General features: G+C 52.8%; 12 protein-coding genes across 12 annotated transcripts; 6 read left to right on the top strand and 6 right to left on the bottom strand.

Moving 5' to 3' along the window:
- Window positions 1-2,257: 2,257 nt before the first annotated feature.
- Window positions 2,258-3,732, top strand: CTRU02_202870 (uncharacterized protein; the record flags this gene model as incomplete). Its single annotated transcript, XM_036731200.1, has 2 exons — window positions 2,258-2,632; window positions 2,791-3,732. The coding sequence occupies 2 exons, from the start codon at window positions 2,258-2,260 to the stop codon at window positions 3,730-3,732; spliced, it is 1,317 nt and encodes a 438-aa protein (XP_036577069.1).
- On the bottom strand, window positions 3,055-3,783 carry CTRU02_202871 (uncharacterized protein; the record flags this gene model as incomplete). Its single annotated transcript, XM_070204101.1, has 1 exon — window positions 3,055-3,783. One exon carries the CDS (start codon window positions 3,781-3,783, stop codon window positions 3,055-3,057), a length of 729 nt encoding a protein of 242 aa, XP_070062683.1.
- Window positions 3,784-4,853: 1,070 nt separating this feature from the next.
- CTRU02_202869 (uncharacterized protein) lies at window positions 4,854-5,472 on the bottom strand (the record flags this gene model as incomplete). Its single annotated transcript, XM_070204100.1, has 3 exons — window positions 4,854-4,884; window positions 4,953-5,383; window positions 5,443-5,472. The coding sequence occupies 3 exons, from the start codon at window positions 5,470-5,472 to the stop codon at window positions 4,854-4,856; spliced, it is 492 nt and encodes a 163-aa protein (XP_070062682.1).
- A 1,069-nt stretch (window positions 5,473-6,541) lies between these two features.
- On the bottom strand, window positions 6,542-7,640 carry CTRU02_202868 (mitochondrial intermembrane space import and assembly protein 40; the record flags this gene model as incomplete). Its single annotated transcript, XM_036731198.1, has 3 exons — window positions 6,542-6,899; window positions 6,953-7,367; window positions 7,436-7,640. 3 exons carry the CDS (start codon window positions 7,638-7,640, stop codon window positions 6,542-6,544), a joined length of 978 nt encoding a protein of 325 aa, XP_036577067.1.
- A 595-nt stretch (window positions 7,641-8,235) lies between these two features.
- On the top strand, window positions 8,236-9,140 carry CTRU02_202867 (thiamine pyrophosphokinase; the record flags this gene model as incomplete). Its single annotated transcript, XM_070204099.1, has 3 exons — window positions 8,236-8,383; window positions 8,439-8,518; window positions 8,562-9,140. 3 exons carry the CDS (start codon window positions 8,236-8,238, stop codon window positions 9,138-9,140), a joined length of 807 nt encoding a protein of 268 aa, XP_070062681.1.
- Window positions 9,141-9,301: 161 nt separating this feature from the next.
- On the bottom strand, window positions 9,302-10,100 carry CTRU02_202866 (vesicle transport V-SNARE protein; the record flags this gene model as incomplete). The annotated part of the gene is made up of 2 exons (XM_036731196.1): window positions 9,302-10,042; window positions 10,098-10,100. The coding sequence occupies 2 exons, from the start codon at window positions 10,098-10,100 to the stop codon at window positions 9,302-9,304; spliced, it is 744 nt and encodes a 247-aa protein (XP_036577065.1).
- A 989-nt stretch (window positions 10,101-11,089) lies between these two features.
- CTRU02_202865 (MFS multidrug transporter) lies at window positions 11,090-12,670 on the top strand (the record flags this gene model as incomplete). Its single annotated transcript, XM_036731195.1, has 1 exon — window positions 11,090-12,670. The coding sequence occupies one exon, from the start codon at window positions 11,090-11,092 to the stop codon at window positions 12,668-12,670; it is 1,581 nt and encodes a 526-aa protein (XP_036577064.1).
- Window positions 12,671-12,996: 326 nt separating this feature from the next.
- Window positions 12,997-14,100, top strand: CTRU02_202864 (DUF636 domain protein; the record flags this gene model as incomplete). The annotated part of the gene is made up of 1 exon (XM_036731194.1): window positions 12,997-14,100. One exon carries the CDS (start codon window positions 12,997-12,999, stop codon window positions 14,098-14,100), a length of 1,104 nt encoding a protein of 367 aa, XP_036577063.1.
- A 735-nt stretch (window positions 14,101-14,835) lies between these two features.
- On the top strand, window positions 14,836-16,206 carry CTRU02_202863 (uncharacterized protein; the record flags this gene model as incomplete). The annotated part of the gene is made up of 2 exons (XM_036731193.1): window positions 14,836-15,469; window positions 15,521-16,206. 2 exons carry the CDS (start codon window positions 14,836-14,838, stop codon window positions 16,204-16,206), a joined length of 1,320 nt encoding a protein of 439 aa, XP_036577062.1.
- A 394-nt stretch (window positions 16,207-16,600) lies between these two features.
- Window positions 16,601-17,740, bottom strand: CTRU02_202862 (ydg sra domain-containing protein; the record flags this gene model as incomplete). The annotated part of the gene is made up of 1 exon (XM_036731192.1): window positions 16,601-17,740. The coding sequence occupies one exon, from the start codon at window positions 17,738-17,740 to the stop codon at window positions 16,601-16,603; it is 1,140 nt and encodes a 379-aa protein (XP_036577061.1).
- A 2,104-nt stretch (window positions 17,741-19,844) lies between these two features.
- On the top strand, window positions 19,845-20,331 carry CTRU02_202861 (uncharacterized protein; the record flags this gene model as incomplete). The annotated part of the gene is made up of 2 exons (XM_036731191.1): window positions 19,845-20,208; window positions 20,282-20,331. The coding sequence occupies 2 exons, from the start codon at window positions 19,845-19,847 to the stop codon at window positions 20,329-20,331; spliced, it is 414 nt and encodes a 137-aa protein (XP_036577060.1).
- A 166-nt stretch (window positions 20,332-20,497) lies between these two features.
- Window positions 20,498-22,310, bottom strand: CTRU02_202860 (proline-specific permease; the record flags this gene model as incomplete). Its single annotated transcript, XM_036731190.1, has 2 exons — window positions 20,498-21,977; window positions 22,126-22,310. The coding sequence occupies 2 exons, from the start codon at window positions 22,308-22,310 to the stop codon at window positions 20,498-20,500; spliced, it is 1,665 nt and encodes a 554-aa protein (XP_036577059.1).
- Between the last annotated feature and the right edge of the window lie 1,511 nt (window positions 22,311-23,821).

The following is a 23,821-nucleotide window of genomic DNA, read 5'->3' as shown; positions in this document are numbered from 1 at the left end:
GCATTACGATGCTGCAGAGCAAGGCAGAAAACTAAGGTTTGGCCGTCATGTTGCGAGTAAATCGGAATCTACCGTAAGCAAAAAAGAAGATGAGATCAACCATATGTTAGTTGCCTCGTGAGTCAAGACAAGGCTCACCGGCCGCCATCATCTGAACAGCCCGCGTGCCTCGGGGTAGCTGAAGGTTAGGTTGTCATTGTCAGAGAAAGCAACTCTAAAAGCCACCGCCAAAGGCTGAATGCAGAGGTTGACCAAGGGGCAGCCGGTCTCATTGGGGACTTGAGTTCAAATGAAAATGGGTAATGATGTCGTTACTAGCGATGATGGTGTTGAAAGGTCGATGGTGTGGCTGCCAAAGAGGCTCTCGAGGACCGAATTTGTCGTCGCGATTTAACGTTGACAAGAGAGACTTATGCAGTTTCTGCATTAATCTTGGCGGCTTGGCAGGTAAGTAGCTCGATGTCGTTTGAGGTGCCCAAGAGTATTTGGGTGTCTCTGGAAGGTGTCGAGAAGACGATGTCTGGAGTCGGCCACAATCGGGTTTGTGGTGTTCGTTTTCGGGAGTCAGACTTGGCTTACATAACCCCAACGATGAGTACACCACATATAATTCAAGGTCAAGAGTTCAAGGCTACTAGCATGTGAATTGAGCTTGGCGATGAGGGTGTTGCCGCGACTCGTCAAATGAAGGAAGCGTCCAATGATGTCAACCAATTGTCGGAATCCGAATGCCGTATTTGCGGAACATCTTGTTTGCACTTGCAGCCATGCATAGTTGCTTTCAGAATGGAGTGAAAAGGGGCGGAAAAAGAAGAGAGAAAGGAGAGAAGAGAGGGCCGACAAGTAAGGTGGAAGGCCAGGTGGAAGAAATCAGGAAAGGTGAAATAAGGGTCTATAGAAGAAAGCCACCCACAATTGAAGGTGTATTCGGTAAGTGATGTGCAATGTGCTTGGTTGAACGACTACCTGTTCTGGAGCCCTCGGAACCCTTTGGGGGAGTTTCTGCCAAGCCGGCAGCTACAGGTAGTGTAGAAAGGCAAGCGCGACGGATGATCTGTTGGTTGACGATCCTAGCAGGAACAGTGATTGACGAGTCAACGACGTCTCGGGCTCCGGGTGCTGACACATCAGCAAGAGACTGGTGAAGGTCCTGAGGCATCAACCTAAGTGAGCCGAGTCTCCACTCGAAAAAACGTGATCGACGCCCAAATGACAAACATGACAGTCCCAAAAGGGAATGGAAGAGAGCTGCGGACCCCAAAACTCCACGTGATTGGGCCCCTGCCCCACGGCTGAAAATCGGTTCTCGCGGAAAGCGGGGATGGAACAGTCACCGGCCCAATGGGAAATCACGTCAGGATTCGGGGACCACTCAACACCCGAGCGAGAGTCTGGCCACATGAGTGGACAGCTCTGGACCGAATCTAGCGAGCCTAACCCAATTGGAGAGAGATAGACCCCAATGCCGGAAGCCGCTCCACTGGCCCAGCGTTACCTTAACCGAAGCCTGACGAACAGCATTACTGAAGGACTGCCTGCCCTGTACGGAGTGCCATAGTATTGACTTTTCCCGCGGTTCCCCCCCGCGAGTCGTTCCAATCACTACTAACTGCTGCCCCGCGTCTGGTTCAGCTGCCCCCTCCCAAGCCTCCAGCCTCGCTGATTTACCGCACTAAAACACCACTAACTGGGTGCCCTGCTAGGGAGCACTTAACTGCACTGAACTGTAGCGAAAACAGAGCCGCACCCGCAAAAAGGCTGTTAGTACCACCACTATTCCCGCCCATCATTTGTTTCCCTTCCCCACGCGCAACGCTCGCTTCCCGCGCAAACCTCGACGAAAGCCTCCGTCGGGTCATACGCCCACTCACGCCCACCCACACCCACACACACCCCATCCCTCCGTCCATCCACATACCTACAAGCTTGACCGTCTCGTCGTGTCGTCGGTGTCTTTGCCCACCGTCAAACATCACGGGCGCTTGTCCCCGTTGCTCCCGTTTGTTCTCCCGCCGTTCCCATCTCCGAACCCGGCACACATACATACACACTCGCGGCCATATCGCCATTTACGTCTAGGGTCCAAGACACCGATTCTATCCACATTATACACACCTCCAGCCACCGACACCAGCCATCGTGATCTGCTCTGTCGAACCCTCGAGGGTTGCTACCCTTGGTCTCCTTCCCGTCCCTTCCAGCCGACTCTTCTTCCTCCTCTCATCGACCCTTTCTCGACACCACGAGACCCTCTCAAATGTCGGACGATGAGTTTACCGGCGCCGATGGCCCACCCGGCAGCGCCGCCGGCGCCGATCGTGACAAGCGCGCACCGCGCTTCAGCTGGACGCCGGCCTACGAGGCCACCTTCTTCCGATCCCTCTGCGATTCGGTTCAGCTGGGCCTTCGAGAGAACCACTCTTTCAAGGCCGATGCCTGGGACCGCGCCGCCACTGCTTTGCGCGAAAAGCACGGCGCATATCCCACCAAGAGCCATCTCGTAAACAAGTCGGATAACGCGCGCAAAAAGTTTCGTCTTTGGCGTGGCCTGCGCGAGGATCCAGAGTTCCTCTATAATCCAAACACCCGCACCGTTACAGCCTCGGAAGAGGCCTGGAAAGCGCATATTGAGGTTCGTTGACCCGTCCACGCGCGTCGTCACATTTGCCCATCCCCTCCCACTCTCAGTCGTTCTGGTGCCCCCCTCTTTTTTTTTTTTTTACTTGTTTTTTTTTTCTTCTTCTTTCTCTAATCTTTCCCCGAGACCATCGTCGCTGACCTTTGCTATAGAAAGAACCGCTTTCACGCGCATTGCGAGGGCGGCCATTCGAGCATGAGCAGTACATGGAAATTCTGTACCCGGATGTCGTGGGATCTGGCGGTGCTCCGAAACGCATCATGAAGCCGAAGCGCAAAGGTCCCGATGTGATCCAGGGTTCCGAGGACCCGGATATGCCGGGCACCGCCGTCCTGGACCTCCAAGTCGACCCACCATATCGCCCGCCCTCCCAAGCCGGCGCGACCCAGCAACCCCAGCAGCAGCAGGCGCGTGGCTCAGTCAGCCAAACCCCCGTAGCACCCGTTCATCAGCCCATGATACCCCAGCAGCAGCAGGCGCAACAGCAACAGGCGCAGCAGGCGCAACAGCAGCAGCAGCAGCAGCAACAACAACAACAACAACCACAGCAAAGACCCACATCCACCGCCATCCCCCCCAGAACGCATATCGCTGGCACAAGCGCACTCACGCCGCCCGAGGAGACAGCAACAGGACGAAAGAGGTTCCCCCAACATGCCCCGACTTCCGACGCCGCCAAGGCACCAACCGCGCAAATGGGTCACTCGACAGCCCAGCCGACAGAGAAGCGCCGCCGGATATCTGGCTATGCAAATCCCGCTCAGGCGGCGGCGGCCGCCGCATCGTCTTCTTCGACCAACACGGACGCATCGACCGCTTCGATGGTCAACGCAGGCAGACAGCTGATGGAAGACGGGTTCCTCAAGATCGCCGACGCTATCCGCGGCCGCGGCCCGCAAAAGTGGCCCGAGCAGGCCATTGACATCTTCTTCCGCGACTTTTCCGACGAAGACCTGGACCTGCAGCTCAAGATCGCCGAGAAGGCTCTCACGGATGACAACAAGGCCATGATCTTTTGCAAGATGCGCCCAGAGCTGCGAAGCCATTGGGTGAAGCGGCTCAGAGAGCTGCACAACAACAGCCGCAACGCGTAGGAGGGGTACGACGTTGGTATGGCGATGCAGCAAAAGGCAGGGGACAGACATATTACGGTCGAGGCGCGTACACGATTTTCAAGTCTCGACTCGGGGGGGTTGTGTGTCTGCCCCCTTCCTTCCCCAAAGTGTAGGATTCGTGGCAAACGGCGTTTTTCGATGTTCAAGACGATTGAAACCCTAAATCGTAAGCGTTGGGTCAGCGTGGGAGTCGGCACAAGGGCTATTTTTGTTTCCAACGGCAGAGGGGTCTAAAGGCTTAGGCATGGGCTAAGCTGGCAAAGGCAGCTTTTTCTGGGGGGTGGTTTTGTGTTTGTGTGTGTGTGAGAGAGAGAGGTAGAGAGAGAGAGGGAGATGGAAGAGGGACAACTCTTTTCGAGGGAACTGAAAGAAGAAGGCTGGGATAAAGCGCAAAGTGGGCAAATGTGCGAGGGCGTTCTAGGTTTCCGGTCTGAACGGGGGAAAGGCCATGGTTCAAACGGGGATCGGAGGAGTTAGCAACCAAACGGCATAGCGATTGGGGAAATATGTTGGAGCTTTTTTCGTGACACCTACCTCCTTTTTTTCTTCTTCTTTTTTTTTTTTTTTCTTTTCGCTTTTCGCTTTTTCCCTCCCTCCCCCTTTTCTTTCGTCGACCCCGTTTTCTGTACGATTCTACGATTCTACTACTACTATTACTTACTACTACCACCTACCACCACTGGATGAGAGGCAAGCGCGGGGGCGATATATCGTGGCCGTGGGAGGCATGTCTCCTTTAGTATATTCCAATACTTATTGTCGATACCAAAACGTTAAGGTCGAAGGCTTGTAATGCCTATCTGTTCGTGAGTGTGCTCGTTAAGACGGAGAGAAGGAAACCTGTGGGTGAGCCTAGAAGCAAGTCATTCAAGCATGTGTATTTATGGGACGGTGTAGCTTGAGTGGATGGAGGAGTATCATGTCCGTATTCGCCCTGAACGCCAAGTACATACATATAGTGGAGATCCTTTCCACGCTGTGTTCGTTAAGACGCAATTTCGCCCCGCGCCCGAATCCGCGCTGCAATCATGCCCATGAGAGAAAAAGTCTCTAAGCCACCCGCAAAATCCAAGTATTAATCATCTTCAGATTTGCTTGATTCATTTCTTGCCCTTGGTCTTGTAGAGGTAGCTGCGAGAAATGTCAGTCTCCAAGCTCAGTGGTATCAGCGATCAGTGACTGAGAACTGTGCAACTTACTTTCCAATAACACCTTCACCAAGACCAACAGCACCAAGGATGCTCACGCCGACAGCAACGTTCTGCCACGTCAGGCGGCCGCGGTCGAACAGACCCCAGGCCTTGTAGCCAAGGAACGCGCTGAGGCCAACCACGCCAACAAGGTTGGAGATGGCGAGGGCGCCGGCGCTGCCGTCACTGAGACTGGAGAATTGGCGCTTCAGCCAGCTGTCGGCCTTGCGGGCCTTGCTGGCGGCCTTCTTCTTGGCGAGATCGGCCTCGGCGCGTGCCTTCTCCTCGCGGTCGATGCGGTCGGCCTGAGTCTCTGTCTTGATGTCCTGCTCGAGGAAGTCGTTGGGGACGGTGTGGACACTCGGCATGTCGACATCGACAAGGGATGAGGTAGAAGCGGTGGAATCAACAGAGACCTCAGGAACAGGGGGCGCCGCAGCCTACGGAGGTTCAAGTCAGTTAATTTTTTTTTAATTCGCATACGTCATTGCGTCGGCACCTGCGATTGAAAAGAATTGAGGGGGAACATGTTTGGGGATAAGAAATGAGATCACGCGATCTATAAACATACCTCCTCAGGAGACTGCTTAGGGCCCTTGGATGCGATATCAGCGTAGGACACTATATGACTGTTAGCATCATACAAAGGCGGGAAAATGACAATCAAGTTAGGGAGAGACTCACTTGTGATGTGAGGTATTAGTTTGGTTTAGAAAGGGAGGTGAGAAGCTTGAAGAGAAGAATGTGTGTGTGTGTGGAAGAGAATACGTGAAGGTGTGCAGATCGACGAATGACGTGGGAAGGATGCGGGAGCTCTCCTATTTAAGAGGTGGCTGTCATGTGAAGGAACAAACCGGAAGGGGGAGGAAAAACCAGCAAACTAAAGAAAAAAAAAGGCACGAAAAGGATGGCGCACGCGGCGGGAAGGTGGTCACTAGCAGGTCATCAGGTGGTTTGACCACCTTCCCTTCCCCCCCCCTTCGAGCTTTCCTTGATCTTGGTTGGCGCGACGAAGCCTGGAGACCAATGACGTATGCGGCTCGGGAGCTTGGGACACCTGCGCTCCTAACCAATCACAACGTCATATATCCACAATATGTGGGGGCGTTCGGCCTAGGCCCGGGGAAGAAGCCGGGAAGGGCCAGGAACGGTGTCATGCAGCGGACAATCCTTGGACGGGGCCCTGTGCCAATGCTGGTTGTAATAGATGATGTTATTCATGCTCATCGACTTTGAGTGGGAGTCATACTGCTCCGTTGCTGGGCAATTTGAAGCTATTCCCACGCTAGAAGGCATACGCCAAGAAATACGCAAACAACAAAATCTCCACGCTCGTGTTTTTTGTAGAATAAAGGATAAAATACAAAAACAAGAAACAAAAAACCTCAGAGAAGTGTATGTCTATTGTTTTGGTTTGTTTTGGTACTGGTACACTTTGTACACTATTATTGTACATAGAATATGCCCGAATTTTCCCGTCATGCTTGTCATTAGCCGCCCTTCGCAGTGCGTCTGCGCCCCTTCTTTCTGCCGCCCACCCACATACACTGATTCTATAATGGTAGAGGTGTAGAGATATTTTCGTTTTCTTTTGGTGTTTAGTTCTCGTTCGCCGCGGTGGCATCCGTTGCCTTGTTGTTGGGCTTGGTGAGGTCGACAGTCTCGTTCGCAGAAGCCGCCTGCTTGGCCTCCTCCTTCTTCTTCTCGGCCTCGGGCTTCAACTCGATCTTCTTCACCTCCGTGTCGCTCTTGATCTCGGCTCTGGGAGCTTGGTCGGGGGAGTCGGCCGTGGTCTCCTTCTGGTCCTCCTTCTTGTCCTCGACGGCGTGGGTAGGGGGCGTCACAGAAGCATCGGCGTTGGCGTCGAGAATAGGCTGAGCGTCCTCGGGGGCCTCATCGTCGGCCAGCTCGGCACCGTAGATCTCGGGATACTTACGGAAGCACTCCTGCATTCCCCTGCTGCAAGTTAGCATGTTTCTCATCAATCACGCCACATCCGCTTAACGCACTGGAACTTCTCGATGCAGTCCATGCCCTTGGGCTCCTCCGTGGAGTAAACGAAGCAGCTGAAGGCAGCCTTGAACTCCTCGCCACAAGGGCCGTCCGCCATGCCGCCAAGACACGGGCAGTCCCAGTTGATCTCGCCAGTCTCGGGGTTGAAAGCGCCCTGCTGGTCAGCCTCCTCCTGGAGAGCTTGGGGGGAGCCAGGGGCCGGTGCGCCTTCGGCCTCGGTCGCTTGGGTCTTGTCGGCGGCCTCTGCAGAGTCGGCGGTGGTAGCAGCAGCGGGAGCGGCGGCGGCGGCGGCGGGCTTGGGCTTGGGCTCCTCAGCCTTGACGATGGCTCGCTTGCGCTTCTCTTCGACAATAGCATCGACGGTGGTCAGGTCAGATTCGGAGAACTGGGAAGGCGCGGGAATTGTCCGGGCTGTTATTCAATCAATTTAGCAACCTCTCTCGGTCATCTCCAAGTAATTCCCCTTCGATAGTACATACCAATTGGCTCCTCAGCAAAGACGGGACTGGTGTTGTACCAGTAGATTGCGCCAATAGCCAGACCCCATCTCAGTGCCGAGCCCTTCCATGACCGGGGCTTGTCGGCCGGTGTTGTCGAGGCGAATCGTCGAGGGGCTGCGCGAATTGCGGACTGACGAGCGGCGCTCAGGGCGCGAGGTGTCGAGCGAACGGCGCTGCGATACATTGTGTAGCTGAACCAGGAAAAGGAAATACAAAAGACGGATAAGAAGACAAAGGGGAAAGAAGGGGGGTCTAGTAATTAGATTCGCAGAGGGCGCGGAGTTCGAGAGTAGTGGACGGAACTGGGTTGGTAATCTACGATCAGGAAAGAAAAATGAAGCTTCGACTTCGGGGTTCTGCCGAGCTTTACCCGGCGCAACCTTCAACCGTGGCGCCATCTGGCTCCGGCCGATCGGACGGCCCAATTAAAGGAAGAAAGATTAAAAGAGAAAAAAAAAAAAAAATGAGAAAAAGCCGGGTCAGGTCGGGCGCGTTATCCGGTCGCCAATCCCGTTGCACCAATAAATGCAACTGGTTCCATTTCTGGCTGACTACAACTACGTAACATGGACAAGATACCCCGATAGACACTGGTGGTACAGCTGATGTGTTCATTCGCTTTTACTTTAGAAGGGTTCTGTATCGCATCTAAGTCGTCGTTTGGTTAAGTTTCCCCAGGAACAAGTTGGGCTTGATTTTTTTCTCTTGAGAGTGATTTATTTGTAAATAGATGCGCAGCCTGTCTTTCTATCTGACGTGACCACAAGAACAGTCTCGAGATGTCATCGGTGCCGAGTTACGAGTGGCGCCCTGTATCACTCCTCCGGGGCAGGCAGCCTCAGAGTGAAGGCCCTGCAGACTTTGCGCTCCTCGTCCTCAACCAGCCGGTGAAGCAGTCGCAAGTATTTGACTCGCTGTGGACTAATGGTATGATGCGGCATTTGGGATTTCGACCGTGATACGCTACTGACGCCTGGTGCAGCTCTTTTGCGAGTCGCAGCCGATGGCGGCGCAAATCGACTTCTTGAACTGAACAAGGCAGCGCAGTCCCAGACGCAGAATGCTCCTTTTGTTGGTTTCAACCCCGATCATGGCGACTGACTTGACTAATACCCCGCAGACCAACCTTGACGCCATCATTGGTGACTTGGATTCATTAAGCACCGCCTCCAGGGAGTTCTTCGCGAAGCAGGAGAAGCCCACCCAAATCATTCACCTCACTGACCAGGACTCAACCGATTTCTCCAAGGCAGTTTCCTGGATCCGGTCAAGAGATGGCCCAAATATCGATATAGTCGCTCTTGGCGGACTTGGGGGCCGTGTCGACCAGGGTCTTAGCCAGGTACATCATCTGTATCTTTTCCAGCCGGGGCCCGACTATTCTCTGGGCAAGATGTATCTTGTCTCCGGCCAGAGCTTGACATTCTTGCTTCTACCCGGCCGTCACCACGTCCGGGTCCGCGAGGGCGGAGAGGACGTATTTGCAAAGTACGTGGGTATCATCCCTGTCGGAGGGACCAGCTTCATTACCACCAAGGGTCTCGAATGGGATGTGGAGAACTGGGAGACCAAGTTTGGCGGCCACATCAGCACGAGCAACCACGTGCTGCCCGAGACGAAGGTGGTCGAAGTCGAGACGACAAACACTGTGCTTTTCACCATTGCTCTTGCAGGCATTGAATAAACCAAACTCAACTGTCGCTTGCTGTACATGGTGCGTCCCAAAATGCTCGAGAGAAATGCAAGGTGCATGTCGCAGCCGCCGATCCCTAAACGCCATAGCCTTGATATCCCCAATTTCATGATACTTTTGTTACCCTCCCGCAAACTCCAACTACTACCAAATCACCGCAAGAAGTGGATGACCAACCAGCAGAAGAGGAAGAAAATGATGACACCGGCCCAGAAAATCCACTTGTCCTCCTTTGCCCGGCGCTCAATCATGCGGATGGTGTCGCCCGAGATACCTAGCGTGTTGCCGACCGAGTAAAGTCGCTTCTGTGTGTTCTTGAGCATTTCGCGCTGTGTTCCTAGGTCACCCAGCACCGCCTGCCCTCGCGCAATGTACTCATCGAGGGCCGAGTTGGTGCTAGCGAAGAAATTCTGCTCCCGCAAGGCGTGCTGTTCTCTGGTGACATCGTTGCCACCCATACTCAGACCGCCACTGGCCTGGCTCGTGGATGCACCTCGGCTATGGAAGGACGACGACTTGTTGACGTTGGCGTAGGGGTTCTCAGGGGTTGAGGTGACATAGGCTCTGCGGCCGAGAAGATCGCCTCGGTTGTTGTTGTGGATGGCATCCTCGCGGGCCTTCTTGAGGGAGTCGACTTGCGATCGGAAATCGGCCAGATCATCGCGGAAACGCTTCACCCGCTCGAAGGCTTCTTCTTGTTTCTTGGGGACAAGTTCCTGACGGGCGAGGTTGTGGTATTCGTCGACAGTCTTGGAGAAGGAGGCAAGAGAAGCGGACACGTTGCCAATCTCGGCGGGAGTAAGAGCGGCGGGTTGGGCAGCGGATGTGGATAGCTTCTCGAGGTCGTTACGGATGGCCTTGCTTTGGCGCAGGGCCGAGTTGTATTGGACGTTCTGCGACTGGTTAGCCGGGCCCAACTTTTGTGAGATTGTTCGGGTTGCAACTGACCATGCTGTTTCAAGTTGTATAAGGTGGTCAAGTTAACAAGGTTCGATTTAGAAGAAAGCTTAGATATAACTTGAAGTTGTGAAGAGCAGAATCAAGATGCGCCTCACACAAATGCAGGGTCCCGAGGTCTAGAGCTTAGGACAAGCTGGAGCTCTCTTGCTTTCCTGGAGTTACAACATGTGGCTTCTCCCAAGAAAACACGTCACCGCCTTCCTGAATCGGTGAGTGGTCGATAAGCACCCCGATACAGTCCTTAAACTGCTTAATATCTGTGTACGTACCCCTTGCCCCCTGTGTGTAGCCAAGACCAGGGATTCCCCGTCCAAAGTTTGTCTCTTCTTCTATCCGTACATATAATTGAATTCACTTTTCGGATCGACACTCTTCGCTGCTGATGATAATGGATGTTTGTGGCCTGCTACGATTACAACGACTGCTGCTTTGATGTTTAAGCCGCACACCCAGACTAATCCTTAGCATAGTCTTGGAAGAATTTTGCCGATTACGGACCGCACGCAAGCTGCATTATGAGCCAAGGTCATCCTACATTTTACCAGTCTTTCGGGAGAGCTCCATCTTAGCCGATATCACTGATCTCAGCCAGGCGCAAAACAACTCGGAGCCGAATTCCTTGAGACCTTGACTGTGGAACCGAATTCGTCGCCAACTTGATACCGTCGTGGAGACCAAAGTCCCCATTATGGCTGGCAAATCCATAGCAGTCGCCGACTCGGCACCGACATGCAGTTTTTACGGCAATGATACTACTCCCCCGACCAACAAAACAGGCCAGGCGAGGCGATGATCGGTTCCCTTCTCGCCGTCGCTGTTAAGCGACAAGCTTAGGCCCCAACGACATAATCCTAATCTCCTGTTCCCGGACATGGTCGCTTCTATATCTAGATCTAGCCACACGCCAGGAATTCGCTGTCAACCACAGTCCCTCATGTACCTTTCCTAGTGCAATTTGAGACGTCAGAAACCAAATCACAATGACCAGGCCTCCGAGTATTGCGCCTTCAGAAAAGTCAGTACCTCCTCCACCTGGCTCTACCAAATCAGCCTCGGAGGACGTCGAATCTGCGGCACCATCAGAACCCGAACAGCCGCCTCAGTATTCCATATATACGACATGGGAGAAACGGTCCATCGTCCTGGGCTCTTGCTTGGCTGCATTTTTCTCGCCCTTCACGGCTCAGATCTATCTACCCGCCCTAACAGCCCTGGCCCAGGACTTCAATGTCTCTGACTCTGACATGAACTTGACCTTGACCACCTACATGATATTTCAGGCCATTGTGCCCATGTTCATAGGGTCATTAGCGGATAACAGCGGCAGACGGCCAGCTTATGTCATCTGCTTCGTCGTTTACATCGCTGCTAATATTGGTCTCGCATTATCGAAAAACTACGCGTCATTGCTAATAGTTCGGTGTTTGCAATCCGCTGGATCCAGCAGCACTGTCGCGCTCGCTTCAGCTGTTGTGGCTGACATCGTCACTTCTGCGGAGAGAGGTCAGTACATTGGGATCACGGTGGTTCCTATCGTTCTCGCGCCAGCTCTAGGACCAGTTCTCGGCGGTATTCTTACCCAGTTTCTCGGCTGGAGGTCCATCTTCTGGTTTCTCGCCATACTGTCCGGCGTGTTTTTCGTTGCCCTGTTGCTTTTCTTCCCAGAGACTTGCCGGAAGATCGTTGACGACGGTTCCATTCGGCCACCAAAACTGTACCGAACTGGTTATCAGTTACTCAAGGACTATTTCAAGAAGAGAAAGGGAGAACGTGCTCCGGTGGGAAGATCAACTACTGGAGGAACATCGATCACTTCTAGGCCGTCGCTCAAGTTTAAAATCAACCCTTTCGGCTCACTCGTCCTACTTTTTGAGAAGGAACTTGGCCTGCTTCTCGGCTTCAGCGCTGTTGTCTTTGCCGGGTTTTACGCTATAGCTGCCTCGATGCCGACTCAGTTCGAGAGGCTGTACGGCTTTGACAGTTTGAAAGTCGGTCTCATGTATTTACCACTGGCCGGAGGCTCTGTTGTGGCTGGTTTCGTCGTTGGACCACTAATCAACTGGAACTACCGTCGACACTGCAAGCGCCTAGGTATTCCGTATGACAAATCCCGCCAACAAGACCTGTCTGATTTTCCCATCGAAAAGGCTCGCCTCGAGATCGGCCTGCCTTTGCTGTATCTCAGCTCGATTTTGCTGCTAGTTTGGGGTTGGGTTCTTCACGCCGGCCCTCCTGTTGCCGTGCCCTGCGTGCTTCTCTTCCTATTTGGCGTGGGAATGATTGGATTCAATAATACGACCAACACTCTAATCGTCGATATTCATCCTGGGCGGGCCGGTACTGCGACAGCTGCGAATAACTTCACTAGATGCCTTCTTGGCGCCGCTGCGACAGCAGCCATTCTGCCAATGATCAATGGAATGGGTGTCGGATGGGCCTTTACTCTGCTAGCCCTGTTATACATTGTATGCAGCCCCTCGTTGTTGGCAGTCATGTATTGGGGCGTCAAGTGGCGCAAGGCGGCGAAAGAGAAGGAGCTGAAGAAAAAGAGTGCGGCTTGATATTGTCATACTACCGATGCATTAGCGGTTCGCATATCATGATACCCAGTTGTTTCTGCCAATAAACTTGGCCAATTCAAGACTATTTTGTCTTGTGCCATTTTCATATCTGCTCCACCCATTCCTGATTTCATCCTTCGCTTGTGATTGGATCTGCACCTGTTACTATGCTTCTGACCTCCTCACGCCCTGCCGTTGACAAGAGGATCGCAGGGTTAAAAACGGTGCGTGAAGACCAGCGCATCAGGCCTCATCTTCTAGTGACCTTCACCAATTCAACTTCCATTACTCCACCATTGAAGCCAAATTCAATTCAGCAAGATACAATGGTGAAGGAACAAGATTTCCAGCCAGGAGCTGCGAGCAAAACCCTCGCGGCTCAATGCTACTGCAAAGCTGTCCACTTCACCATCACCGTGCCGACCTCCTCTCTTCCGCTCAAAGTCCACCTCTGCCACTGCAGCATTTGCCGCTACACACACGGCACTCTCTGCATCTTCCATGCACCTCTCCCAAGCGGCGTAGGCCCGTCCTTCATCGCGCCATCCTCGCTCTCCACCCTGACCGCCTACCGACATGCCGCCGCCAAAAGCACGCGCTACTTTTGCAGCACCTGCGGCTGCCATATTGGCGACCAAGGGATCGATGACAGTGACTGGGTCATCTCAGCGTCCATTTTTGACGCCAATAAGGACGATGTACCGTCAATTTGGGATATTCACCAGCACGTCAACACGGACTCGGCCCCCGGAGGTGGGCTATACGACTGGCTGCCGAGCATCGCAGGCAAGCAGTTGAAGGTGTGGAACCCGACGAAGCCAGACTCTGGGGATGTCGTCGTACCACCAAAACAAGAATTCGACAAGGACGGCAAGGAGGTTCTCCGGGCCCAATGCCACTGCGGCGGGATATCATTCACCATCTCTCGTCCCTCGCCCGGCGTTGAGTCGTACAAAGACTGGATATCGCCCACCGAACCGACTAAATGGATGGCTGCTGCAGACAGCTGCGGAGACTGTCGGTTGCAGACAGGCGCTCACATCACCGGCTGGGCCTTTGTGCCTCAGTCATGCATCTCGCCTGAGATTCCGGAGGACCTCACGCTGGGCACGTCCAGAATGTATCAATCGACGGAGAAGGTATTCCGCTCCTTCTGCGGGACGTGCGGCGCATCATCGCTGGCCTTCTACAGCGGTCCCGAGCGGGCTCTGGTGAACGGCGACAGGCTTTTTAATCTCTCTGTCGGTCTGTTAAGAGCACCCGAGGGTGTTTTGGCGGAGAATTGGCTGACGTGGAGAACTGTTAAGGTGGGCTGGGCGGAGAACGGGAAGCAGTATGATTCTGCGTTGGTTGAGGCGCTGACTGAAGGCACAGAGAAATGGGGGAAGAAGCATGGTGATAAGGGGAAGATTTTGGAGTTTTATCCCTAGGTATTTGATATATGTGTTATTGGCGGCGAGGTTATCAAAAGTTGTTGTGAATTTAGCTGTTCATCTTCAAGTCTTTTTTTCGTCCTTGGCATTGAATGAGTGAGACTTTTTCTCAGTCTCATGGCAGTTGTTTCATTGGCCTATTCATCATCTCATCCAGCAACATGAGCAGATTGAAGATGTACCAAAGCTTCCCCAATGTCTACTACGTTGTCGTCTGTTGTTACGACTTCAACCGAATTAGGATCATCGGGCCGGTGAACCTCTCTGAATCACGATAAGCCGCCAGCGCAAGGTGCCACTGTTATAGAAATCCATCACCAGCAACTTCATTCCGGTTTGAAGGCGCTCACTACTATCTCGTCGCTTTTGAAGTTGGGGAAGATTGCAACTTAGTAGAACGGGCAGATTACAGAAGTCGCAGAAAACATGAAATGCAAAGCTTCGATGCGGATGTCGATTGCGCGAGAGCAAAAAGAGAACATGTCTTTTGGTGGAAAATGGTGGCGGAATCCCGCCAGATGACTAAGTAAGCCCAGCGGCACAGCACCAAGACAGCATCTATGGCGGCCCTCCGCCTCGCTTAGTGCAGTGTCACCCCTTGGAACACCTGCTGAGTGACCCCCCAGAAACATTTCCTGTCATTGGACTTGGGTATCACGAAACGGAATCCCAAATAACGTTTGAGCATTCAATAAGCTTTGGTGTCAAGGACCGCAGATCACTTGTTACTCAATGTCCAACTCTTTCTTTGAGCGGGCCAACCCGCCTCCACGGCGGAAAACCTGTATCGCTTGCACAAAGGCAAAGCGCCGCTGTGACCACGGTCATCCCGCATGCCTGCGGTGTTCGCGGCGGAATATCGACTGCGTCTATCCCAGCCAGTCAGCTTCCAGGTCGAAAACACTAGCTGCCCAGCGCCCTCGGAAGAATACTGAGACCCCTTTGCCGGAAGATGGGCCAGTGGTTCCAGCCGAGACCCCGACTGCTACTACCGACGAGACCGAGGAGTGGGTATGTGCAGACGCAGCTTTAGTGCCATGGTCACAGGATCCTGACCCTCTTCCACTGGAGATGGAAGACATGGATGAAATTGCATTGAATATGGACTTTGACAACTTGATCAACCCCGACGCCTTCTTTGGCGGAGCTTTGTCTGTCCCTGCCACCTTGACTCCAAGAGCCGATCATATGCTGGTGTCATCACAGTGTCCTCTTCCAGAGAACTCGTCCGAAGATGTGATAGCTAGTCGCGTCCAGTACGCCCTCGATGTAATGAAGGGAGCACCATCGTCGATGGTGTTGGAAAATCAGACGCCATGGTGCCACCCGTACCTATATCGAGCTCACATGCCACGGGACATGCAGGGTTGGTTTACCCTGGGTGATGTTTGTTATGCTTCGCTAACCTGTTCTCCAGATGCCCAAGCATGCTGCGCTCTCTACATAGCCAAGAACCCACACAACTCCTCCATCGTCCTACGAACGATTCAGGCTCGGGCTCACGAGCTGCTTGCTTCGCCTCTTCCCAAGGGTCGAACAGAAATCCTAGCACGCATCCACGCCATCATTCTCTATCAAATCATCCGCCTTTTCGATGGAGACATCACCACGAGAGCCTCTGCCCAACAAACACTCTCCGCCTTCGAACCCGCGGTGCTCGCCCTACTGCCCTTTGTCAAATGGAACCGTACCCAGCCCGAGACAGGCCCAGCAGAAGAACAGCAGCCATGCCCGACGAAAGATTTCTGGCAGGAATGGATCTTTCAGGAATCCGCCCGCCGCACCATCTTCTTCGTCAGCTTCTTTCTCGTCCTTTATCAGACGCTCGTGGGACAATTGATAGCCGGAGGTTGTCGGGAGAGGTACATCTTTTGTCAATCTTGGACAATGTCGGCTCATCTCTGGAACTCACAAAACGTGGTTGACTTTGCCATTGCATGGCGAGAGAAGCGTCACTTTACAGCCAACAAGCATTGTTTCACCGATGTCTTGCGCGAGGCTGCTGCGGATGATGTCGATGTATTTGCGAGGATGTTCATGGTTGGGGCCTTGGGCATTGACGAAACAAGGTTATGGTTTTACAATAAAGGCGGTTCTCTGTAAATAAGATGTCTTGATGGAGATAAGCATTATGTTGGATTTAGCCATGTTTTCTTGACTCATGTCACTTCTTGGCAGCATACACAATCACGCTCGAAGCAAGAAACGAATGCAGAGATGAGAATGTCCATAAAAGAGCTATGCCACTATTTGGCGTTCGTAAGCAAGTATCGTTCGTACCCTGTCGACCTGAAAAACCACTCCCCCCAACCCGTATTCCTATACGCCATCGATCACGAAAAGTGTCCCTCCCCAAGTTCCAAGCCCAAAGTCATCTAGTGGTATCTGTAACGTCCACCGTATACTCCAACATCAAACAGAAGAAAATAAGAAATCCCATTTGTAGTCCTCTGTCCTCTCACTGCGAAAAGAAAAGTGTTGCTGTTGTGCCAACCGATCAGAAATAGCGCTTGATGCGTTCGTACTTGTTCCACTGAGCCCGGCTGGGTACTCTCTTGAGTTCCTCGAGAGAGGTCTGTTCCTTGCCGTTGACGAGAGCGCGGACAAGCTTGAACTTCAAGTATTTACCACCGTTCTCGTTGATGTCCTCGAAGTACTTCTCGACGTGGTAAAGGCCGTCGTAGCGGATACCAACGGTTGGAGCCCAGACGGAGGTGGTCGTCTTGCTGTCGATTGCCTTTCGGAAAACACGAACAAGCGTTCCCTTCTTGCTGCTGGTGATGAGCGCGTTGGTGGCGTCGTTGACAGGAAGCAGGTTCTCCGGATCGTAGTTTGCAGCCGCGTTCGAGCCAGAGTACCAGATGACATCGCCCTCATCCTTGTCGAGACCTCGGTACGTGCCGGAGACGATGACGGAATACGCGCCGTTGTCCTTGGAGCCGTAGATGCCGCCTTGAGCGGAGCCATGGCCGCCGTTGAAGAGTGCAGACAGCTGGCAAGGGAACCATTTTCCGACGTCAATATCATTATGGCCAAACACGTCCGCACGGCGCTTCTTATCCTTGTAGTCGGGGTTCAGGCACATCGTGTTGTTTTTACCCGTAGTGGCGATTCCGTGCATGATTCCGTTTACGCCCCAGATAGGGTGGCCGGAAGGAGGCTTTCGGATGACTCCAGCAGACGGGCCTCCGCCGCTCGTGGTAGAAGTAGAACCGCGAGAGGAAGTAGCTCTGCTGTTCGCGATGGATAATCCGACAGGCGTAGGGATTTCGGGAGCGGCTTCCGCGGTGCTGGCCCAGTAGTGGAGAATCTGAGCTCGGTTCTTATCCTGGTCGGTGAACAGGCGTTGCTTTGCCACGAACTCGACGTCGAAGATGCGCACAAGGCCTTTGAGGAGAGATTCCTTGCCGTTGTAGAGGTCTTTGGGGAGACTGTTGCCGTAGAGGTCGCGGCACTCTTCAAGGTAGGCGAAGTACTTCTCCAGCATCTGTCTCCTCGCGGAGACGAAGGGGTCTCCCAGGGTCCTCTGCTGGAAGGAAGCCTGGGCTCCCAGCCAGCTGATTACCCGGGAGTTCGTCAGGCTGAAATAGGAGCCGGGACTGCCGCCTTCGGGGACTTTAGGGGCTGGGGCTGCCATTTGGTCTTTGTTTCTGTTGTCTATCGTCTCTTCGCTTGTTAATCTACTATTCGGTATTCAATTGAATACGAGAAACAGGACGAACAAGGGGAATAGGAATTGAAGAAAGGAACTCACATTTGTTGTTTTTGTCTGTGACTTTGGCGCCGGTTTTGGCGCTGATTTGAGGTTGTTGAGAAAAGGAGAAAAGGAAAAGAGAAAAAGAAGAAAGGAAGAATAAAAGGAGTGGGGGAGGGCTTGGGGCAGTGAAGCACACGATTAGTCGGCGAGACACACGATTAATCTGTGAGACTTGATTAGGGTTAAGAAGGCTCTAGTTGTGTCGACCCGGCGCGCCGGAGGCTGTGAAGTTGTGAATCGTCGGGCTCGGAACGGAGGTGTGGGTCCGGAGGCCGGAGAACTCGGCCTAGCATAAAGCCTCAAGGATAGTCTGACATTATCAAAGGAAGGCGCAAAGGACAGTTTAGCTACTGGAATTTACTGTATTATTCATGAAGTCTATTCTAGCCTAGCTTCCTGCGTGCCCTATGTAAGTAGTGACCGGTTTGTGCTTGGATATGGGTGATGGTCGAGTATTGCCTGAGATCTGAGTCTCAGCTTTGGTGAAGGCGATTAAGAATATTTGTTGTTTATTAGGGAAATTATCATTGAGAGGCTGAATGATGACTTTCTTATGGCAAGTGCGACTAACTGCGAGATGTTGCAAGTTATGTTTGACTAAGCTTTCACTCATGATTCCTCTAATACTATGTCCAGCAACATCCAGTCCACAAGGACTGCAATCTGTTTTCGCAGAAAGAGTTGAAAATCAAGGATAAAAGTTTTGACTCGGGAAAATTGCTGACACAGCACGCTTGCTTCCCTGTTATAGGATGCTTCGGCATTTCGGTTGCGCAGTCAACGCAGGGCATTATTTGGGGGCTGTTCACCATGTTAGTTACTTAGAGTTGAGCAGGAACATAACATCATCGTGGGACACTATGAGTCATGGTGTCATGACAAGGACGAATATCTAGTCAATTATACTTTTTGTCAACTTGTAAAAGCAAGTAGGCACTAGCAAAGTTTATCACCAGTAATTTCTGAGTGAACAAAGTCTGTTATCAAGTTTTTCTACATTTCATTTCAATGAGTTTTGACAAATTTTAGTTGAGCTGAGTTGATGATGCTGGCTAATGGTGTACGAGTGGCAGCTGAAAAGGGGTGAGAAGCCATTTACTTGATGACATGGTATTTCCTATTCTGTCAGAACAGAGTAGTGAGTGGTGGAACGCAGTCAACTATAGAAATTCAAAGGCCAAAAAACATTCAAAGAAACGATTGTAACTCAGTAGATGACCGGCTCGAACAACAGTTTGTGAGTTTTTTAAAAAAAAAAAAAAAAAAAAAAAAAAAAGGAAAGCTTCAACATGCGCTTAGAATGTTGCCATACACCTAGACAATCTCCCGTCCGAAACACGATTGACTGCAGGCATCTGCTGTGATGACCGCATTTGTAATCGACTCATCAAGACTCATTATGTTGAAGTCAACCGTGCAGTTGACCTTACCTAGGCGCCTAGAAATTTGGCATAGGCGAGCCAGTCAGATGCTCAACTCATCTCCCCCGACCCGACCGACAATGCGGCAGACGGGAGCTTCACCCGCAATAACGTCACCTGACACACCCCATCATTGCTGTGCCGCACCAGCCCACGGGCTTAGCATATGCCACTCGGGCTGGGCCGCCAATGAAGCATGGCTTAAAAGTCTTGGAAAAAGAAGCCTGACCGCCGAGAACAGCCCACTCTTGGTTGTTCTTGGGTACCCTAGGGACAGCCGCCACGGAAGCTGGGCGCATGAAGCTTATGCTAACCGTCCAAACGATTATCAGGTGTCTGTATTTGGCGTATCGTATTCGATGAGTCTGGACAGTCGAGTAAAAAAGGCTGCAGCAGGCGCATTGCCGCGATGAGACGTTGAAGCTGCGCCTCTAAACGATAATTATAAAGGGATTGACAATTCCATCTTTGCAAGGTCGGTCGTGAATGATGCTGCGTAATTTGCTTGGCACGCAATTCACCATCCAGAATCAACCTAAAATTTCGTCCGGATACAAACCATCATGAGCAACGGAAAGGGATATAACCCGTCCGTCTTCAGCCAAGACACCATCACCGGCTCCGACGCGGCGTCAATCAGCCCGCTAATCCGCAACGCGGACGGCAGCACCACGGGGACGCCTCTCCGCGGTACGGACCCCCAGCCCGTGCCCTCGGACAACTTCCACTACGTGTCGACGCGGGTGGTCAAGGAGATCCCCAAGTCCGCCTTGAAGGCGCCGGATCCGAATTCCAAGTTTACAAAGTTCAAGAACATGCTCAAGCCGCCCGCCGTCAAGGCCTTCGAGGCGCTGCCCAGCGCCGAGGGCAAGACGTATCACATAGACGAGCAGGGCCGCATCATCGAGACGACGGTCAGGAGGGGAGGTAAGAATAACGGTGGGAGGACCCCGGAGTGTGATGGCAGCTTGCTGACTCTATAACTTTTTTTTTTTTTTAGCAACGATGGGTAATATTTACGGGACAGGGGGAGGCAACGGCGGCGAGTGAGGGGAGTGTGATTTGTCGCGTGGCAGCTACGTCGGTAATGATTTTCACGAGGCATCAAAGTTTGAATAGGTATTTCAGTATATTTCAACTGTTTCAAAAATATTGAAAAAACTATATACAATTCCAAAATGCACGCTGTAAACCGTAATCTCGTCAATTCACACAATTACGCCAGCCAGAACCAGAACTTCTGCAGCCAGTTCTTGGGAATAGGCTCCTCGTCCAGCTCTGCCATATCCTCCATCTCCTTGACGCCCGTGATAACGTCGACGTCCTCAGGCTTCTTGGCGAAGGGCGTGCGGAACCAGATCTTGTGGCCGACGTAGAGCACCAGGAAGATGGGCAGGGTGATGTAGGCCGCAAGGAAGTCGGAGACGCTCCACTTGCCGGGGAAGAAGACTTGGAAGCCGTTGGTGAGGGTGAGGAGGACGAGAATGAGCAGGACGAACCAGGTGAAGTAGGGCTGGAGAGGGGTGCGGAAGGGCAAGCGGTGCATCATGTTGTGGAAGTTCATGGCCTTGCGGAAGCGCAGGTAGGTGATCATGACGACGATCCAGGCGATGAAGCCGCTGATGGTGCTAATGTTCATGAACCACGTGAAGACGGTCGAGGTGCCGCTGCTGACGGTGAGGAAGGACAGCAGACCGATGGACCAGGTGCCGAGGACGGCGGCGTAGGGGACACCGCGCTTGGTAGTTTTGGTGAAGAAGCGCGGGGCCTGCTTGTTGAGCGCAAGACTGTATAGGATACGGCTGCCGGAGTAGAGGAAGGCGTTGCCGGCGGACCAGGCGGAGGTCAGGATGGCGGCGTTGATGACGTGGTTGAGACCACCGATACCGGCGCGCTGGATGCCGATGACCCAGGGAGAGGCGGCGGCGTTGGAGTTGGGGCTCAGGAGTCGGGGATCGTTGGAGGGGGTGATGGCGCCGATCATGAGGGAACCGAGGCCGTAGAAGATGGCCAAACGCCAGACGAAGCGGCGGGCGGCCTTGGGGATGTTGCGGCGGGGGGCGATGGTCTCGCCGGCGGCGAGAGCGATCAATTCGGGAGAGGTGATGAAGGCGAAGCCGGCGCGGACGAAAGCGGTCCAGTAGGCCAGGAAGCGACCGGTATGACCTTCTACTAGGTATGGTGTGATGGCGCCCGGGTCGTACCAGTAGAGGAAACCAATGCGGCCCTCGTCGGGGGCGCCTCCGAGGATGATGACCAGGCTCACCAGGATGAGACCCAAGATGGTGATGAGCTTGATACTGGCGAACCAGAACTCGGCCTCACCAAAGATTTCGACGGCGAAAATGTTGAGGGCGAGGGTGACGAGCAAGATGATGGTGATCCAGACAGCAGGGTGGACGGGTGTCTGCCAGTAGTCGAGGAGGATGGCACCGGCCGAGGCCTCGGCACCGACAAGCATGGCGTAGGCGTACCAGTAGTTCCAACCGGCGGCGAAAGCCAAACTGGGCTCGACGAAGCGTTCGACAAAGTAGGGAATCGAGATACCCTTGAGTGGAAGGTAGGTGGCCATCTCGCCGAGTTCGTTCATGATATTCCACACGACCAACATCATTGAGAGGTATCCCATGAAGAGCGGCGCAGGGCCGACGGTGGAGAGAATGCTGCCAGAGCCGACGAAGAGACCGGTTCCGATGCTGGAGAAAGTTAGCTAGTTTTTTTTTTTTTTTTTTTTTTTTTTTTTTTTCCCTTTTTCTTTTTTTCCCTTTCCCAAGTAATACGTCCACCAGACGAATGAGAGGGTCAATTGGACGAAAGAATTAGTGTATGAGAAAAAACACTTACGCGCCACCCAAAGCCAGGAACTGAATGTGTCTACTTTTGAGACCACGCTGAAGCTGGTCGTGCTCTTCGAGCAGATTGGGCTCGCCGCTCAAGGCGGCGAAGTTGACATCGCGGGGGTAAGACTCCCCTTGGTGCTTGGACTCGACATCGGCCAGAGGGCCGCCGCCGTTGTAGTCCTTCTCCATTGTTGAAGTAGTCGCGTAGCTTAGGCGAGGCTCGGCGATGGAGAGAAAGTAAGGAGAGAAGGAGAAGAAACCGGAGCTTGAAAAAGAAACAATGTGGGAGGAGGCAGGCCTTATGGGGACCAGGTCGATCAAGAAGATTTTCAGAAATTAGGTCGCAAAAGGTATCGGTGGGATTCCCCGGCGCAACCACGGAGCGATTCTAGAACGCGGAGAACAGACGCGAACGGATAGGCTAGTTAAGCTTGAAAGGTGGGAGGGAGGCAAAGAAGGCCGCAATATTATGGAGACGGGGACATGGCGAAGATCTTTGGGGAACTTGGTGTGGATTTCTGCAGGTCGCCGGGGCGTAAATTTGTATTATCCAGGACCATGCTACGTAGTATGAGTGCGCGTGTGTGTATCGGACCTGGAGACCCCAAACAACGGAAGGGTCACCCGTTGGATTGCAACCTCGAATGCTTCAGCAAGACAAAAACACCCTGTCGGGCCAGTTGGAGTTGCTCGGTGACGTAGAATGGAGACATTGAACCCTTTGTGTGAGGTACCAACTCTGCAAGTGGCTTCTCGGCACTGACTGGTGCAGCTGGGGGTGGAAGAGCTTGATGACGGGGAAGGGCTAAACCCAAGGAGGAAACCTGGTTGGCTCATCAGATGTTTCTGTATCGTAACGCTTTCTGTGAACCCATGGGGTAACACAGCTTGGATTGAAGGCTTATCTGCTTGGCGACCTGGTCAGAGTGGATGCCAAGTCTCCATGATACCCACTTCGGCCTCATACTCGGGAAAACCGTGCGATAAGAACGTGGTTTGAGGGGGCCAAGATGCTGGTGGATAGTGTGGACGTGGTGAAGATGCCTGTCGTAAGAGGTACGTACATTAGAAATGCCTATTAACTGTAAGTTATTACACGTGTATGGCTATCCAATGTAGTACCCGATATTTAGGGTTATGCACGGAAGGCATAGTAAAAAGTGAATTAAGAACAACAAAAAAGCATGCCAAAAAAACATGAACAAAATAAAAATTTAATCTTAGCACATGACATTTCCAAGACATTTTCCATCATTCAAAAAATGGCTTTTCCCCACAAAACGTGGCTTACCTAAGACAGCTCGTCCCTCTTACACGACTGCTTAGTACTATGGTGTGTACAGTGTAGTTTTGGCTGCCAGGGCAGCACTTCAGGCCAACCCCATATCACGTGGCCCGGAGCGGCCCAAGCGAAGGTGGGGCAAACGGAAACAACACCGATGGTACCCGTGCCGTGCTTGCCTCCTCCGCGGGGGTGGACAAAATCAAGAATTATCACGTAAAATTTAGACCACCTTCTCCAGAGTCTCCTCTGATTCTGATGCACACACACCGTGGCACATCTTTCCCCATGAAATCGCGCACTGCTCGGATCAACTGGCTAGCATTTTTTGCTTTCGGTCTGCATCTCGGTCCTGGGGAAGCTTTGAAGCTTTCTGATTGGATGGTTCCCCAACTTTCCACCGTCGTGTCCGGGCGTC

This window comes from Colletotrichum truncatum (genome assembly GCF_014235925.2).
Source record: "Colletotrichum truncatum strain CMES1059 chromosome Unknown Contig_0001, whole genome shotgun sequence".
In the NCBI taxonomy this organism is placed as follows: Eukaryota; Fungi; Ascomycota; class Sordariomycetes; order Glomerellales; family Glomerellaceae; genus Colletotrichum; species Colletotrichum truncatum.
This window is presented reverse-complemented; position numbering and strand designations above follow the sequence as displayed.